General features: G+C 37.5%; 2 protein-coding genes across 2 annotated transcripts; both read right to left on the reverse strand.

The window, feature by feature from the left end:
* Window positions 1–8233: 8233 nt before the first annotated feature.
* LOC311167703 (olfactory receptor 14J1-like) lies at window positions 8234–9169 on the reverse strand (the record flags this gene model as incomplete). Its single annotated transcript, XM_084228753.1, has 1 exon — window positions 8234–9169. The coding sequence occupies one exon, from the start codon at window positions 9167–9169 to the stop codon at window positions 8234–8236; it is 936 nt and encodes a 311-aa protein (XP_084084879.1).
* Window positions 9170–17716: 8547 nt separating this feature from the next.
* On the reverse strand, window positions 17717–18652 carry LOC311167477 (olfactory receptor 14J1-like; the record flags this gene model as incomplete). Its single annotated transcript, XM_084228497.1, has 1 exon — window positions 17717–18652. One exon carries the CDS (start codon window positions 18650–18652, stop codon window positions 17717–17719), a length of 936 nt encoding a protein of 311 aa, XP_084084623.1.
* Window positions 18653–18921: the final 269 nt, after the last annotated feature.

An 18921-nucleotide genomic window follows, 5' to 3' on the forward strand; every position in this document is an offset into this window, starting at 1 on the left:
TTTTCATATGCCTGTTGGCCATTTGCATTTCCTCTTCAGAGAAGTTTCTTTTTAGCTCTTCTGCCCATTTTTGGACTGGATTATTTTCTTTGTTGTTGTTGAGTCTCATCAGCTCTTTGCAGATTTTTGTGATCAGTCCTTTATCACTAGTGTTGTGTACAAAAATATTCTCCCAGTCGGTGGGGTTTCTCTTTGTTTTGGTTATAGTCCCTTTTGTTGTGTAGAAACTATTTAATTTGATGTAGTCCCAGCTGTTTATCTTTGCCTTCTCCTATCACTGCTTTGGGCAATATGTCTGCAAAGATGTCTTTGAGGTGCATGTCATGTAGTGTTTGGTCTATATTTTCTTCTATGTATTTTATGGTTTCAGGTCTTATGTCTACTTCTTTAATCCATTTTGAGTTGGTTATTGTGCATGGTGTGAGGTAGTAGACAATCTTCATTCTTCTGCATGTAGCGACCCAGTTTTCCCAGCACCATTTATTGAACAAACTTTCCTGCTCCAGTGCATATTCTTTGCTCCTTTGTCAAAGATTAGTTGACCGTAATTCTGTGGGTTTATTTTTGGATTTTCTATTTGATTACATTGGTCCATGTGTCCGTTCTTGTTCCAATACCATGCAGTTTTGATGATTATAGCTTTTTAGTATACTTTTGAAGTCTGGGAGTGTGATGCCTACATTCCTTTTTTTTTTTTTTTTTTTGGAGAGCTTTAGCTATTCAGGGTTTTTGGTGCTATCATATGAATTTCATCAATAATTGTTCTATTTCTTTGAAGAATGTTATTGAAATTTTTATTGGAACAGCAATTGAATCTGTAAATTGCTTTTGGTAGGATGGTCATTTTAATAATGTTAATTCTTCCAATCCATGAGCAAGAGATATCTTTCCATTTCTTTGTGCCTTCTTCTATTTCTTTAAACAGTGTTTATAGTTTTCTTTGTATAGGTCCTTTACCTCTTTTGTTAGGTTTATTCCCAAGTATTTGATTCTTTTTGTTTTAATAATAATAATAATATTAATAATGAAAGGTTTTTTGATTTCGTCTTCTTCAGATTGGTTGTTTTTGTATACGAAGGCTACTGATTTTTGCATGTTAATTTTGTATCCTGCCACTTTACTGAACTGATTGATGAATTAGTTTTTCTGTGGAGCTTTTGGGGTTACCTATGTATGTTATTATATCATCCGCAAATAGTGATAGTTTAACTTCTTCCTTCCCTATCTGGATTCCTTGTATGTCTTTCTCTTGTCTTATAGCTCTGGCTAGGACTTCCAGTATTAAATTGAAAAGCAGTGGTGAGAGTGGACATCCTTGTCTTGTTCCAGATCTTAATGGAAATTCTTTCAGCTTTTCACCATTGAGAATGATACTGGCTGTTGGCTTGTCATATATGCCCTTTATGATGTTGAGGTATATTCCTTGTATCCCGAGAATTTCAAGGGCTTTTATCATGAAGGGGTGTTGCACTTTGTCGAAAGCTTTCTCAGCATCTATTGATATTATCATATGGTTTTTATATTTATTTTTTTGAAGTGTTGGATAACGTTGATTGGTTTTTGGATGTTGAACCATCCTTGTGTCCCTGGCATGAATCCTACTTGGTCACGGTGAATTATCTTATGGATACATTATTGGATTCTGATAGCTAAAAATTTATTGAGGATTTTTGCATCAGTGTTAATTAGGGAGATTGGCCTGTTGTTTTCTTTTTTTGTGTGTTGTCCTTGTTCAGTTTTGGTATTAGTGTAATGTTGGCTTCATAGAATGTGTTAGGCATTATCCCTTCCTTCTCAATTTTTTGGAAGTTTGTGAAGGATAGGCACTAATTCGTTTCTGAATGTTTGGTAGAATTCATTTGTAAATCCATCAGGTCCTGGGCTTTTGTTTTTGGGGAGGTTTTTGATTACCATTTCAATTTTGCTGCTTGTAATTGGTCTGTTTAGGTGTTCTATTTCTTCTTTATCTAGCTTTGGGTGATTGTGGAGTTGTAGGAATTTATCTATCTCTTCCAGATTATTGAACTTGTTTGCATATAAGTGTTCATTGTAGTTCTGGTTATTCATTTGATTTCTGTTGTGATTTCTCCTCTTTCATTTGTGATCCTATTTATTTGTGCTTTCCCCTTTTTTCCTTTGTGAGCCTAGCTAGGGGTTTATCTATTTTATTTTTTAGAAGAACCAGCTTTTGCTTTCATTGATCTTTTGGATTATTTTTGAACTTCAATTTTATTTATTTCTGCTTTGATTTTTATTATTTATTTTCTTCTGCTGTTTTTTTTTTTTGTTGTTGTTGTTCTTTTTCTAGTTCTTTGAGCTTTGGGATTAGGTAGTTTCTTTGAGATCTTTCTTGTTTCTTGATGTGAGCCTCTATTGCTATATATTTCCCTCATATTACTGCTTTTGCTGTGTCTCATATGTTTAGGAAATTGGTGTCCTCCTGGTCATTCAACTCAAAGTGTTTTTTAAGTTCTTCTTTGATCTCCTTACTAGTCCAGTGGTCCTCCAGTAGAGTGGGTTTCAAACTCCATGAGGCAGTAGAGTGCCTCAACTTCCTTTTATCATTTATTTCTAGTTTGATGCCTTCATGTTCAGAGAAGATGGTTGGTATGATTTCGATCTTGTTGTATCTGTTGATGTTTGTCTTGTGTCCCAGTATGTGATCGATCCTGGAGAATGATCCGTGTGCACTTGAGAAATATGTGTACTCAGATTTTTTTGGGTTTAGTGTTCTATAGATGTCTGTTAAGCCCAAGCTCTCTAGATCCTTATTTAGAGCTTTAGTGTCCTTACATATTTTTGTCTTGTTGATCTATCCATTGTTGATAGTGGTGTGTTGAAGTCTCCTACTACATGTGTTTTCTCTTTTGTCTGTTTTCAGAGATGATAATAATTGTCTGATATATTTTGGTGCTCCTTCATTTGGTGAATATATGTTAAGAAGTGTTATTTCTTCTTGAATTATTGTCCCCTTGATCATAATATAGTGAGCGTTGGGGTCTCTTTTTACCTTTCTGAGTTTGAAATCTGTTTTATCTGATATAATTATAGCTGTTTTCCTTCTTTTTTGGTCCATTTGCTTGTAGGATTGTTTTCAGTCCTTTAACTTTGAGTCTTTTTTATCTTTTTTGTAGTTAAATGTGTTTCCTGGAGACAGCAAAATGTTGGGTTTTATTTCCTAATCCAGCCTGCAACTCTGCGTCTTTTTATTGAAGAGTTTTTTCCATTTACATTTATAGTTAATATTGATTTGTTAACATCTTTTTCCTTTGTACTTCTCTTTCCTTTTCTGTTTTGGTTCTTTTTATTTCTGTGTCTTCAAGAGTACTTATTCATTCTTCCATTTCATCTATTCTGCTTTCACTGCTTTTCCCAGAATTCTTTAGCTCCTCCATGAATTCTTTGATCTCCTGCATTACTTTTACTTCCCTCTTTAGGGAATCAGTTTTATTCTTCTGATCATTGATTATTTTCCCCATATCATTTTTTACTTCCTTCAGTTTTTCAGTCATGGCTATTTTAAATTCTCTTTCTGCAATGATCAAAAGTTCTTCCAGGTCACTCTTGTTGCAATCTGGTGGGCTGTTTTCTTTTGGTGTTGTGTCTTTTTCCTGAGGAGTTGCTAGGTTGCATGTAGTTTTTCTTCTCCCTGCTGCATGTTATCTAATTTGCCCAATGCATTGGGACACTGTGTCATTGGCTCTGGCTGGCACCTTTTTAGTGTGCTCTTTCTGTAATTTTGGAAACTGGTGGTTCAAATGAGTCAACTACTGTTATGCCAGAAGTCCAGTGAGGCAGTGGTACTTTGAGTATGTTAATGGTTGCTGTCACATTATATGTCCTCCTTCTGTGTTTGTTTAATTCCAAAGGTGTGTTTTGAAGTCCCACAGACTTCCCTGGAGGTGGAGCTGTTGGATTACACTCTGGGCTCCAAATCGCTGGATCCCCCTCTGGGCTCCACTCCCTGCCAGGGGTGACCAGTCTTGTGGGGCCTTCAGCTCACCTCTGACTCCATGGGGAGCTTTATGCCAGTTTCAAGCAGTCTTTATTGAAGAAAAGTCTCCATTCTAAAATGGCAAGTTGGAGACACACTCTCCTGCGTACCTGGTCTGCCCGGGTGTGGGTGCCAGCTCCCCTCTGGGCTTGGACTGCTGGCCTGGTGGGAAGGGGCCTGGTGTGGGGGAACTTTCCAGCTCACCTGTGGCTCTATGGGGAGACTTTTACCAGTTTCAAGCAGTTTTTATTGAAGAAAGGTCCCTGTTCTAAGATGGCAAGTTGGACATGCTCTCTGCTGCATGCCCGGTCTGCCCTGCCCATGGGTGCCTCCTCCCCTTTTGGGCTCAGACTGCTGGCCAGAAGGGGCTTGGCATGGAGGAACTTCCCAGCTTACCTGTTAAGTTCATTTAAAAAACAATATATATTAAGTTGATATTTTGAAAAGCTAAACGATTGAGCTAGAGATATCTTACTATATTCTTTTTTAAAGATTTATTTATTTATGCATGCAAGAGCCTGGGTGTAGGCCAGAGGTGTGAGGGGTAAGAGGATTAACCTGAGACAGAGTGGGTAGCCGAATAGGCAGACTGACTGAAATACACTGCTGAGGGGAGAAGCAGGCGAGTAAGGAGAGGTCTTCTGTGCCTTGGGGGTAGCCCTGGCTGGGGATTGAACTTGTGCTGCAGTGACTACAGATAACCCCTACAGGTTGCGTCTTAACCCCTTACACCCTTAGGGATTCCCTCTTACTATATTTTTAAGGTCATAACACTCTGACTTGTGGCAACATACTTCTTGAAGAACATGACATATATGTTTAGATTCATAAAAAAAATTTGTAAAATACTGGTATCTATGAAATATTATTTGCTATACCCTGGAAGACAAAATAAATATTATGAAGGAGCAGACTCTAAGTTTTGATCACAAAGGTCAGGGAAAACTAGGATGGGCTGCTCCCTCTTCTAACAGTATTATAGGAAGAAGAGTGTTTTTAAGGATGAGCACTTAAGTATTCTGTTATGGGAAAGAGGGTGTCATTTTCATCTTAATGTATTTGGGCCCAAGTGAGTGCAAATTCCTTCATTTGTTGAGGGACAATCATGCATAGAGTATTATTTCAGTAAGATGGAAATGTGTTTGAGTAAAAATATCTTGTTCTTTTTCAACATATGCTCTGCCCAAAATGATGCAAAACTAGGGAAAGGGATATTTTGTTACTGAAAATTCAGAAAGCTTGTCTGTTGCCTGAGAGAAACTGCAAGGAATATTGGCCAGAGACAGCAACTGGATCCAGCCTGAAAGAAACTCTGAAGGTTGCTTCCCAGTGACCCTTCTGAAAAGATGGAAGGAAGGTGGAATCACAGCAAATCCTGAGCTACTAGTGTTGGGAAGGGTGAGGGTGAGATGAGGAGGCCCCAGGTCTCCTAATGAGATGGTGAGGTGGGTGTAATATGCATCGGAGGGGTGTGAGCCTAGTCCCTTAAATCATAAGCTGTGTTGCAGAGCAATAATGAAAAAAGTAAAAAGAAAGGACAAGGGGCGTCCCCGGTGGCGAAGCAGTTGAGCGCTGGGTTGCAAAGCTACCAGCAGCCTCTGCAGCGCAGGTGTGATCCCTGGCTGCTCCCGGGCGACTGGGTGAGGGTCCCTCATGGTGCACAGACCTCTCCTGCCACCTGCTGCTCCCCTCAGCAGTGTACTTCAATCCTTCTGCCTGCTCTGCTCCCCACTCTGGCTCTGGTGAATTCTCTCACCCTCCCGCACTTCTGACTGTACCCAGTGCTTGTGTAAATAAATAAATGAATCTTAAATAAAAAAAAAAAAACAGAAGACAAAATAAATTCCATATGATCTCCTTATTATGTTTCTGGGTATATGCAAAAAAATACAAACACACTAAATCAAATAGATTTATGTGCCACCATGTTTATTGTAGTATTATGTTACAATAGCCAAGAGTAAGAAAAAAACTAAATGCCCAAGGGCAAATGATTGACTAAAAATGTTCTGGTGTATCACGCAATGGAATAGCACTCAGGTGTCTAGTATGAACTCCGCCATTTGTCCCAACATACCTGGGGGTATTATGCTCAGTGAAATAAGTCATAAAAAAGGCTTATACAGTAGGATTTCACTCAATGTGGTATATAGATAAACCATACAAACAGAGAACTAAATAATACAAAAACAAACTTCTGGACCAATTAGTGGTTACCAGAGGGGAAGGGGAAGAGGAGTGGGTAAATCAGGTACAATGTGTCAGTTGTATAGAGAAGAACAGAATAGGAGCTTTAGTGGTGAACTTAACATAGAACACACACAACTTGATTTTTAATGATAATAACACATGAAACTTACATATGTTAAATGCAAGATTTTCAATGAAGAAATGAATTTAAGTATCAAAAAATCTACAAAGCCATTACACTAATAATTACATATCATGGATGAGAGAATTTTAAAAATTTCAATAAATGCAAATAGTTTCCTGACCATGGACTGGGGGACATAATCTTTTTTAATTTTTCTGCTTTATTACAGATGAAAGTAATTACAAACAAAATTTCAACAGGTATGTTTTGGGATTGGAAAACTGATTCTAAAGTTTGTACAAATAAAAACAGTCAAGAGAAGTTAGACAATCTAGAAGAATAGAGTAATTAATATATTAAGTTATTACAAAACTACAGTAATTTACATAGATTGATATTATAAGCATGAACCCAAACATCAGTTGAACAAGTTGAAAATCCCACACCTATCTCATCACTTGACATAACAAAATGATTCCTCAGCAAACAATATTTCTCAATTAATGACACTGAAATTCATTGAGGAGACTACTTCTCAATTAATGATTCTGAATGACTGTGAATAAAATGAACCACAACTTCTACCTCACAATTTATGCAAACTTTTTAAATATTGTGTGTTGCTATTCCCACAAATCAAGGGAAAACAGATAACTGGGGAAGATGTTTGGGAACTTTTAATAGGTCAATACTAGACTCTCCCTATCATTAATGATTTGATCTCTTTATCATTGTTTTATCACTTCATTTCATCCATTTGTTCATTTGCTGGAAACTATTTATGTTTGACCGCCTACCTTTCTGTTCATAATTCTGTCATTTTATTTGCTGATTAAGCCATCCATTGATTTTTTAAATTCTGATCACTACAAAATATATGTGTGTGTATGTTTCAAATATTTATATTCTTTTTGATAGTGTGTGGATTTTATAATAAAATAATATTTTTAAATTTTCTCTGAGTCTAGTTTACATTTAGAGATATGTGTTTCACAAGCACTCACAGATATTCTGTTATTCAATAATTACTACCATATGACTGGAAATTATTTAATTGCATCTTAAGATAAGGCAAATAAACAGTGCAATGATATTCTTGCCAAGTGACCTCAGTCTATTGCTCCTGGAGGCCTCATGGCAGGGAGACCACAGTGAACTCTGCACAGGAAATGGGTGCTAGAGTCAGGGGTTCGCATCAGTTCATAGAAATCATGTGATATTCCAACTGCAGTGTAACTCAGGGAAAAAGAGCAGTGAATCTCTTTATTTCCTATTTTCTATCATCTTGACAATTTTATGACATGACAACATTCCCTATGATCATTTCTCTATTTAGCTTTAAATATGTGGCTGGCTGTGTCTTGTTTGGTGGTGTTTGGTAAACAACAGCTACCACGGTGGGAAACATTCTTCTTGATCCCATCTAAAGGGTGGTGTTAAAGTGAAGATGGAATCGGTCTGCTCCTAAAGCTACTGCACAGGAGAAAAGCTCTTTGTGAAAAGCAGCATTTTGGAAATTGCTGCTTCTGGGCAAATTACTAACTTCAAAGAATGACACACTTTGAGGCTTATACCAGGGCTGAAACACCTAGTTCCCAGATGATAAACCTTTAAATAGAGTAAATTTTAGCAACTGTTCTTGTTCTCATTGCATAGATGTCATCAGAGAAATCAGTTAAGCAGACACTTGCCCAGGTCCTGGGCATTTTATCCTTGCAAATTATATAAAAAAAAAATCACTGAAAAGCTCAGAGTTTGGGTGGTTCTTCCAGATAATCTGGAGATTGTTCCTGGACTTGTCTCAGTCTTTTTTTTTTTTCTTTTTCATAAGATCTTTTAATTATTACTTGCCTCAACTTATTTAAGTCAAAAGTTGCCCAATATATTTGGAAATACTCACCCAAACAAGAATTAATAGATGTGCATCAACAAAATAGATCAGCTTTTTTTCTTTGGAAGATCTTCCTTAGAACCGCCTTTATGGCTTGATTTCTCAGGCTGTAGATCATAGGATTGGCTGTTGGGGGCACAACTGTGTACATTATAGTGGGCAAAATGTCCAGTGCACTTGGAGAGTCAGAAGGTGGCTTGAGAAACTCAAAGGCACCGGTGGATATAAACAAAATGACAACAGCAAGGTGGGGAAGGCAAGTGGAAAAAGCCTTAGCTCTGCCCTCAGCAGATGGCATCCTCAGCACAGTAGAGAATATCCGTGTGTAGGACACTCCAATAAACACAATGCAAAGAAAGGCCATTAGAGATAAGACACCACTGATCCCAAACTCGCTGATATACTCATTAGAACAAGAGAGTTTCATGATCTGGGGGATGTCACAGAAGAACTGATGAATGATATGAGAACCACAGAAGTGCATGGAAAAAGTACCAGCTGTGTGCATGGTTCCAGAAATGACCCCACTAACCCAGACGCCTAGGAGTCCATGAACACAGGTGCTGGCATCCATGATAATTTCGTAGCGCAGTGGAAGGCAGATGGCCACGTAGCGATCATAGGACATCACTGTCAGCATGGACAGGTCAGCAGTGGCACAGAGAGCAAAGGCAAAACACTGCACTATGCATTCCTCGAGGGAAATGTAGCCACTGTGGATGAAAGTGTTGTAAATGGACCTTGGCACAGTCACAGAAATATAGCACAAGTCCAGGAAGGAGAGATGTTTCAGGAAGAAATACATGGGTGAGTGGAGGCTATTGTCTATGGAAATTGCACTGATAATGAGGATGTTGCCAGTTACTGCCACCAGGTATAAGACTAAGAACAGAGAAGCCTGGACGAGTTCAAGCTCACGATTGGCAGAAAAGCCCATGAGAAGAAACCCACTCAGAGTGAAATTAGCCATATTTCATATTAATTTCCTAGTGTTGTTAGCTGCAAGATAAAATGGAACCAACCATTGGCAAGAAAATTTTTGTTACTTAGCCATCTAAACTTCATTAACTCAGTGAAGACATGCATGAATCTCTTGAAGAAATCACCACTTCATCATAAAATGTGAACGTATTTCTCTATTTTCAATTTAAATGATTAACATTCAGTCATGGAACATGGGTAAGGAAGATGATGAAATTGATTAGTCTACATTTCAATGTAATGAAAAGTAAATTAATGTGTATAATATAGTTAATAAAATATGTTTTAAATGTATAATTTTATTATAGGACTTTGGAGCATTTCATTTTGGTTTTTTGTGAAAATATGAAACAGTTCATAAACTCACATTTACAAATGTTTCTTACCTACTCTTCTTTGCCAGTAATAATTCTTTCCATTCATATTCATTCTTCCTCCAATGGTTTTATTATGGCAATATAATAATTGTTTTTATTTATGTAGATAAACATTCTAATATCTTCTTACTAAACATTTATTTTTTCAATAAATACATTTATGAAACAACAAATTGACATTACCTATTCTTGTTTCTAATTATGATATGTAAATAACTGTTTTCATTGACATAAAATACCATAGATATTGATCTGAAAAAATATTCATTTCTCAAAGAAAAATGAATAGAACAGACATTCCACAGTATATTTTTAAACAAAAAGAATATAACTGATATACATGTGAAAATGCCATTTATCCTAACATTTAATGTAAAACAACTATGAAAAACAATTTTTGTATGCAACAAATTAGTTAAGTATAAAAAATAATACACTCTATACTTTTAATTATGAAGAAAGATCTTGTGGTAACATACATCTGAGGAGTCTCATCGTAGAGCCCGGAGTCCTGCCTAGTGCTATAATCCATTAATTCAATGCAATTAAAATTAATTAATACAATTAAAATTAATGAATATGCTGCTCATTTCATAAAAATAAAGAAATTGCCTTGAAGCATATAACTAGAATGGTCAAATCTGTGCATTCTTTCTGGAAAAGAACAAAATGCTTAGCAGAAACTTTGAAATAATTTCCAAGTAAAATTGGATAAATTTATAAATAGAAAATATTTTAAGTATATCATCTGTAATTGATAGTAGAAAATTATGTATGAAAAGTTAGTGCAGTAGCAAAATAATTGACATATTGTAAAAATATAACTGAATAATTATTTTCATGATAATATTTCAAGCGGCCTTAAAAATTCTCATTATGAGGTGTTTTTTTTTTTTTCTGAAATGGGATCTGATCACTATTTGGATGATATAAAAATAAGATATATACACATTGTGTTCTGAAAATATGTAAATACACAAGAATGGAATAAACAGAGCATAAAATATGTAAGGAAATAAAACACAAAACAACACTAATCATTCTAAGGGAATGATTGTGTTTATTGCTGGTTAATAGATTTGTTAGCCTGACCTGAGACACACAGGAGTCTTCCAACCTGAAATCCTTGGTCTACCTGTGATAATTTACTTAGAATATGAAGGTGATGGACGCTTCTGGCTTCTGTAGTGAGCGATGTAATTTTATTGGAAGATGGTTTAAGTCTGAGATGGATGGGATGGTTGGAACAGATGATGTTGTCCTTTACATGCAACAAGTAAAACTTATTTGAAAACTGTTCGGCTTTACTGTGTGTGTGTTTGCATGTCCATGTGCAGTTGTGTGTGTATGTTCCAGTGTTCCCAGACTGTTAAACCAAGTAATTTAATTCTGGACAATATTGAAGGGAGACTTTAAAGATGATTCCTGACATTTCTAGAGATAAATGACATATTTTCTCATCCAGGCTTTACCTGTGGCAAAAGAAACTTACCAGGTGAGGCTTTTAGAGTCCTCAAAAATTTCCATTTTTATGTACCTGGAAGCATATTGTTTATTTTCCTGTATTGAAACCAACAACAACAACAAAAAATCATCAGATATGTTATAGGGAGGGAGGACGGACACCCCAAGACCCCCAAACTGGTCACTCTAAATAGCTTCTGCCATCTGCTGCATGAGGACAAAACATACTTCAGTGTGTAAGACCCTTAATGGAAAGGAACTTTAATACAATTAGTGTGATGCAAAGAGAATGAAAGAACATAGTTTCCAAATCAAGCTCCCCAAGTTACCCATCCTCTCGTGGGTGAATGCCCGGCCAGAGAGGGTTGGCCCAAAACAGGGCCACTGAGTCACAAAGTCTGCCACAAGTCTAAGGCACCTCCTCCTGGGGGAGGCCCATAAAAAAAGGGTCAGAAACAGCCAGACAAATCCGGACTGAAAAGAGCAAAATCAAAATCAAGATAAATGCTACCATTGTTAACATCCCCATGGGTCTCTCACTCACATCTGTTTCAACTAGTCCAAGACCAAGAAGCAAATGCAGCTTCTTCACATGTCTCTGCTCCCTGTGCCTCCTCCAGGTCTCCTCATTCTCCATTCTGCTTCCTTCCTTATCCCAGTCTCCTTCCAGCTTCTTCTCCCTGCTCAGCTCCACCCTTCTTTAGGTAGGGCAGGGGAAAACTGGAATCTCCTCTTTTCCTGGGAACCACCCTGTTACCGACACACTTGGAAATGTTGTGTGTTTTACCCAGTTATTATTTTTAAAGATTTATTTATTTACACATACAAGAATTGGGGTGCTGTCCAGAGGTGTAGGGGGTGAGAGGATTCATCAGAGACAGAGCGGGAAACAGAACAGGCAGAATGACTGAAATACACTGCTGAGGGGAGCAGCGGGTGAGACAGGAGAGGTCTGCTGCACCATGTGGGTAGCTCGCTATCCAGGGATCGAACTCATGCTGCAGTGGCTGCAGAGAGCTTCGTAGGTTGTGTCTTAACCCCTTGTGCCACCAGACAGGCCCAATAATTAAATATTAAAAAAAAAATTAAGAAGCCACAGCCGGAGCTTCACCAACTCTCAGGCAAGCAGGCAAAAAGAAGCAAATTTGTTTAGAGAAATAGATGTAAGGAAAAGTTTATTTAGGAGAAAAGGCAGAGAAACAAAGTGGGACTCCCAGGCTGTGGAACCAGGCCAGGAAGGGGTAAGGAAGCCTCCTGGGGTCTGGCCTCAGGGAAGATGCACCTTCTCTCTGTCATTATTCTAAGACCTTTCAGTCTCTCTGTGATTGGTTAGTTCTCTGGGTCTCACTCACTCTGTCCTAATGTCTCTCTGCCTAGAATTACATTTTGCTGCACTTATCTTGGAGTCCTTTTTTTTTTTTTTTTAATTGCCCTTACCCAGGAATGTCCTGTTGCCCCTCTTCCTAGGGATGTCTGATTACTCCCCTTTGGAATTAGTTGCCATTATTTCTGGAAACTTCCTTATTCCTCCCAGGCTTTTTCCCATTTTATTCTGACCCAAAAAGCTCTCTACTTGCCCCATAACTTAACTGGTTATAACAAGAAGTAAGTCTTACTGTGGCCTTTCTGTCTTTATCTACGGTTTCTTTTTGACATTTACATTGTGAAGATGGAAAATATGCTTATTTTGCTGTCCTGGGATAGTTGACTTATTCTCCATTTTTTTAATTTTTCTGACATATTTGAACATTTTTTCTGTGATTCCTGATGTGGAAGGCATCTCCCAGCTCATACTAGTCACTATTATAAGAGACCAAAAATGCAAAGAAATTCACACTGATTTCCTTCTAATGATGTTTAGAAACAGAAAGTCTATTTCTATGGAGGTGGGAATTGTGTTCCACTAGAGTTCTAATTTCCACTGAAATAATCATAGCTCATGATTATTAGTTCATATTCAAGAAGCTGAATGACAGTGCCTGTTTCTCTCACCCCCTCAAAACCAGTAACTTATGGGCTTTCCATTATTCTGTGTAATCTATGATTTTATAAAACCTAAGGAAACTCACCAGAGTATATTCAAGAACATTTTTTTCCTCAACAGGAGGAGACGCTGTTGGTGTGAGCAGCTGACACTCAGGTCAAAGTCCTGATCTCAGTAATTCAGTCACATTCACAAAAATGTGACCTGTGGAGAAGTTAGTCCATTTTAATTCTTCTTTGGCCACTGGAGGTTAGACTATGAAATCTCTTTGGGACAAGCACAGTTTTGGGTTCTCTGGGCATTTGGTGTCCTTAGTAAATATCCTGGGGCCAAAAATGCAATTATATTGATTATTCCTGCAGAGTACTTTTTTGTTGATTTGACTTAATGATTATACCTTGCTACCTGGAATTTCAGCTTATTTATATTTATTGGATAAGATTCTTTAAAAATATTATAATTTGTGTTATATTCAGTACTATGAAAAGACACATTTAATTCTAATATTGTATTATCAAGACATGAATTTACTTCATATGTAGGTGATATTATAATATCTAATTGACATGTCCATTATCTGAAAAGGGATAAATACTAATAAATTACTGCCAAAGAAGCAAACAAATTACCCCTAACCTTATGCCACTAGATGCCCATGTAATTTCACTCTGAGTCAGGAAATAGTGTTTAAAAACCATTTTTTTAAACCTGTGTATGGTCTATGGCTTGTGTATTGGAAATTTAGTTGTTATGGAAATAAACTCATTGTTTTAATGTTAAGCCCTAATACAATAGTTGACAACGTGTACTGATTATCACAGAATATGTCTTTATCCAAGGATATCATTTCACAAATGTAAACTTTTCCAATTCTAAAACTATACAGATTTCAGGTGGTTTATATTTTGTAAACTCTCATTTTAATACATTGAAATTTCTGTTTATAACATGATTATACATTTCTGGCACTTTCATATGTTTTTACTACGCTTCATGTCTATTAATCATTCATTCCTTACTACTTCCTTTCATTGAATTTGAATATTTCTAATGTAGCATTTTAAATTCTTAATGACTTTTGCACCTTTATGACATAATTGCCTTAGTAGTTTATTCTTGTCTCCTGTCACCAAATACAAGGTGTCTGCTTTTGCTAACAGGGGCCCATGTCTAGGGGATATTTAAACCTTTTTTTCTATTCTAAGATCTCATCATCTTGCTTGTTATTGGCTCTTTCTCTTAGTGGCTGTACTCCTCTGGACAGAGGTGCCCATTTTCCCAACTCTTAGAGTTTTTCCTTTTACATCCTCTGCTCAAGGTCTCCTAAAATTTACTTTCCCAATTAGCCTTAAATATTAGCTTTAACATTTACTGCCATCAATAGCTCTCCTGAATTTCTCAGCCCTTACCTCAGAAGCCCCTTTAACTCTCCTAAAGTCCCTGCCTGTGCTGTCACTGAGCTGCCTAATTAACCCTAACTGGCCTGGGCCTCCAAGCTTCCAGGAATAAGATACTGCAGGTTGAGGCTCCTCCTGATGGGCTGGCCTCTACTCAGACACCCACTGAACGTCAAGGATTCCTGTGCTTCTGATTTACTAGCTACTATCTGGTAGCTCCAATTCTTCCTATTCAATGATTTTCTAGAGTGATTCATAGAACTCAGGAATGTGCATTTCTTACTACTGATGGCTTATTATAAAGAGCACAATTCAGGAAAATGCATGATGGTGGGTTGGGTTTGGGAAGAACAGAATTTCCTTGCCCTCTTTTTTGCACCGTCTTCCCAACACTTCCTTGGGTTCAACAACCTCAAATTCTTCCCTGAATCCCACTATTTAAGCTTTCACTGATTGTATTCTAGAAAACCTGAAAAAAATAGTTAGAAAACTTGGAATACTTAATATAATTATGTACTTTAACCAACAGTAACTAACAGATTTGATATTGTAAGCATGAACCCAAACATCAACTGAACAATTGAAACTCCAGCATCTATATCATTATCTGACATAACAAAAGTAAAATTCATCAACAAATAATATTTCTCAATTAATAACTTGGAAATTGAAGAAATGATTTCTCAAAAATGGTCCTGAATCTGTTGTGTATCACTTTGAATAAAACGAACCACAATTTCTATCTCACATTTTGTGTAAAGTAATTTAAAATGGATTGTTGAATGCAAAGGATAAAACAGTAAATTTTTCATGTAAACTAACATTTTTCTCTGTTATTTCATAGGTTTAATAGGTATTTGTGAATTCACTTTCATTATATTAACCAATTTTTGTTTCTCATACGCAATCTATTGAAGAAAACATAAAAATTATTTTTAAGCTATCACTTGTTGCTCATGCCATCAACACCTAAAATAGATGAACTGATGTCTTGAAACGTTTTTTTTTTTAAGATTTTATTTATTTATACAAGAACTGGGGTACAGGTCGGAGGCACCAGAGGGTGAGAGAATTCACCAGAGACAGAGTGGGGAGCGGAACAGACAGACAGACCGAAGACACTGCTGAGGGGAGCAATGACCAGCCAGGAATCGAACCCCTGCTACAAAGGCTGCAGTCAGTTTCACAGCAGGGTGCTCAACCCGCTGTGCCACTGGGCAGGCCATGTCTTGGAACTTTTAATAGGTCCTTATTAGACTCTTCAGTTCTCTCATTTAAGATTCAATCTCTGTCTCAATGTTTATCACTTCATACCATTTGTTCATTTTGATGCAGTTACAAATTACTGATCTCTCAGATAAGAATGAACAAGTTTGGGCCTCCAGGGTGGCACAGCGGTTGAGCGCTGGGCTACGAAGCTGCCCGCAGCCTCTGCAGCACTGGTTGGGTCCCGGCAGGCCAGTGAGGGTCCCACATGGCTCACAGACCTCTCCTGCCAGGCTCGCAGCTCCCCTCAGCAGTGTATTTCTTCAGTCTGCCTGATCTGTTCCCCACTCTGTCTCTGGTGATTTTCTCACCCTCCTGCGCTTCTTACTGTACCCAGTGCTTGTATAAATAAATAAATAAATAAATAAATCTTAAAAAAAAAAATTAACAAGTTTGTTTCCCCCCATCCCTTGCAATTTATTTTCCCCCATTCCCTTGCAATTTCCCCCTTGTACAGGTTTGTCTTCTTGCTTTCCAAGGAGTTGAAAAAAGCAAGCTGGTGCCCACCCATCTCTGTCCTGAATCCTTCCCCCTCCCCTTTGCAGACCTTTGTCCATCTTCCCCCTTTTTTCCTTTTGTAAAAATACCCCTGCCCTCTGCCAAAGAGCAGGGTGGTTGTCTTTCAAACATGAGTGCTGCCTTCCTCCTTTGTCGACAAATTAAACCACTTTCCTTTTCCTCAAACTCTGTTTCCTTTTATTAACTGAGGGAAACTGAGGTAGCATTGGTATCTATTTGGTGGAAACAAAATGTTTGAACACCTGTCTTTCAGTTCACAATTCTGTCTGCCCTTATTTTATTTGATGATTAATCTGTCCATTGATTTTTAAATTCTGATCTCTACAAATATATATATATATGTACTTTATATATTTCAAACTTTTCTGTTCTTTTTGATAGCATATGATTTTTAAAATACATATTTTAATTCTTTTTGGAGTGATTTTTACATTTTGAAATATGTGTGGCACACACTGTAGATATTCTGTTAATAGCTCCTCCTAGATGACTAGCAATTATTCAGTTGAATCATAGGAGACAAAGAAATGGTATAATGAGATTTATGCAGTGACCTCAGTGTATTGCTCCTGGAGGACACCTTGTGGCTAGAGCAAAATGGACTCTGCATGGAAAATGGGTGTTCTCATCAATTCATAGACATCATGTGGTATCCAAACTCCAGTATAACTGAGGGAAAATGAGAATAGAAACTTTGACCACTTTCAATCATCCTAACAGAAATGAGCAGAAGGGAAGTATTAAGTTAAAATCTTTAAAATGATGGTAATTCTTTCTTATTCACACCTGGCCTTTTTTCAGGAAGAATTTTACCTATTGTATTTGTAAGAGTAAACTTTGTGGAGCTATGTGAGCTATGTGTATGAATATTTTTGTTACAAAGTTAGCACATATCTATGACAATTTTGTGACATGACACTTTCCCTTATGATCATTTCTCTATTTAGCTTTACATTCTTGTCTGGCTGTGTCATGGTTAGTGAACCACAGCTAACGGTTTGGGAAACATTCTCCTTTGTCCTAACTAAAGGACACAAATCAAGGTGAAGATGGAACTGGCCTGACTCTGAAGCTATTGTGCATGAGAAAAATGCTCTTGGTGCAAAAGCACATTATTGACTCTGCACCTTCTGGGCAAATCACTAACTTCAAAGAAAGACAAACTTCAAGGTTTATAGCAGGGCTAAAAAACTTAGTTCCCTCATGATAACTCTCTGAGTACAGAAAATTTTAACAAGCATCCTTGTTCTACTCAGTGCATAGATGGCATCAGATAGATCCATTAACCAGACACCTGCCAAGATCCTGGACATTTTTTCCCCTGCTAATTGTATAAAATCCTTATTGAAGAGCTCAAAGTTTGGACAGCTCTTCCAGATTTAGCTGGAGATTGAGTCTGAGCTTCATTCACCAGTCTTGATTCATTCATAAAAAAACTCTTAATTATTAGTTGTCTCAATTTATTTAAGTCAACAATTGCCCCAATATGTTTTGTACTTGTCTCCCAAATAAGAATTTACAGATGTGTCTCAACAAAAGAGATCAGCTTTTCTTCTTTGGAAAACCTTTCTAACAGCAATTTTTATGGCTTGATTTCTCAGACTATAAATCATTGGGTTGAGTGTTGGGGGCACAACTGTGTACATAATCGTGAGAAAAATGTCTAGTGCACTTGGAGAATCAGAAGGAGGCTGGAGAAACTCAAAGGCACCGGTGGATATAAACAAAATGACAACAATGAGATGGGGAAGGCAAGTGGAAAAGACCTTGGCTCTGCCCTCTGCAGATGGCATCTTCAACACAGTGGAGAATATCTGGAAGTAGGACATTCCAATGAAGGTGATGCAAAAAGAGCCCACAAGAAATGTGAAGGCACTGACCCCAACTTCTCTGATATACTCGTTAGAACAAGAGAGTTTCATGATCTGGGGGATGTCACAGAAGAACTGATGAATGATATGGGAACCACAGAAGTGCATGGAGAAGGTGGCAGCTGTGTGCATGGCGCCAGCAATGACCCCACTGATCCAGGTGCCTAGGACTCCATGGACACAGGTGCTGACATCTATGATGATTTCGTAGCGCAGTGGAAAGCAGATGGCCACGTAGCGATCATAAGACATCAACGTGAGTATAAATGTCTCAACAGAACCACAGATAGTGAAAGCAAAACACTGCACTATGCATTCACCAAAGGAAATGTAGCCACTATGTGTGAAAGAGTTATAAATGGACCTTGGCACAGTCACAGAAATGTAGCACAAATCCAACAAGGAGAGATGTTTCAGGAAGAAATACATCGGTGAGTGGAGACTATTGTCTATGGAGATTGCTGTGATAATGAGGATATTGCCAGCTAATGCCACCATATATAAGACTAAGAACAAAGAAGCATGGATGAGTTCTAGCTCAGGCTTTACTGAAAATCCCATCAGAAGAAACCCACTCATAGTGAAATTGGCCATAGTCCTTTTTAATTTCCCAGTGATGTTGGCTGCAAGACAAGACAGGACTATTGGAAATCTCTTACTGAACCTAGCAATCCACCTGGACTAAATGAAGTTAGGCATAAAGTTACTTGAAGTAATCATCACTTCATCATTGATGTGAAGGAAGTTATTTATAGCAATAATCAAGAGGAACAATTTGACCCAGATATGGAAACATGGATAAAGAGGATTATAAATTTCAGTATTGCCCACTTAAATCAAAGAAAAGGAAAAATGTATATTGG

This window comes from Talpa europaea (assembly GCF_964194135.1).
Source record: "Talpa europaea genome assembly, chromosome: 2".
In the NCBI taxonomy this organism is placed as follows: domain Eukaryota; kingdom Metazoa; phylum Chordata; class Mammalia; order Eulipotyphla; family Talpidae; genus Talpa; species Talpa europaea.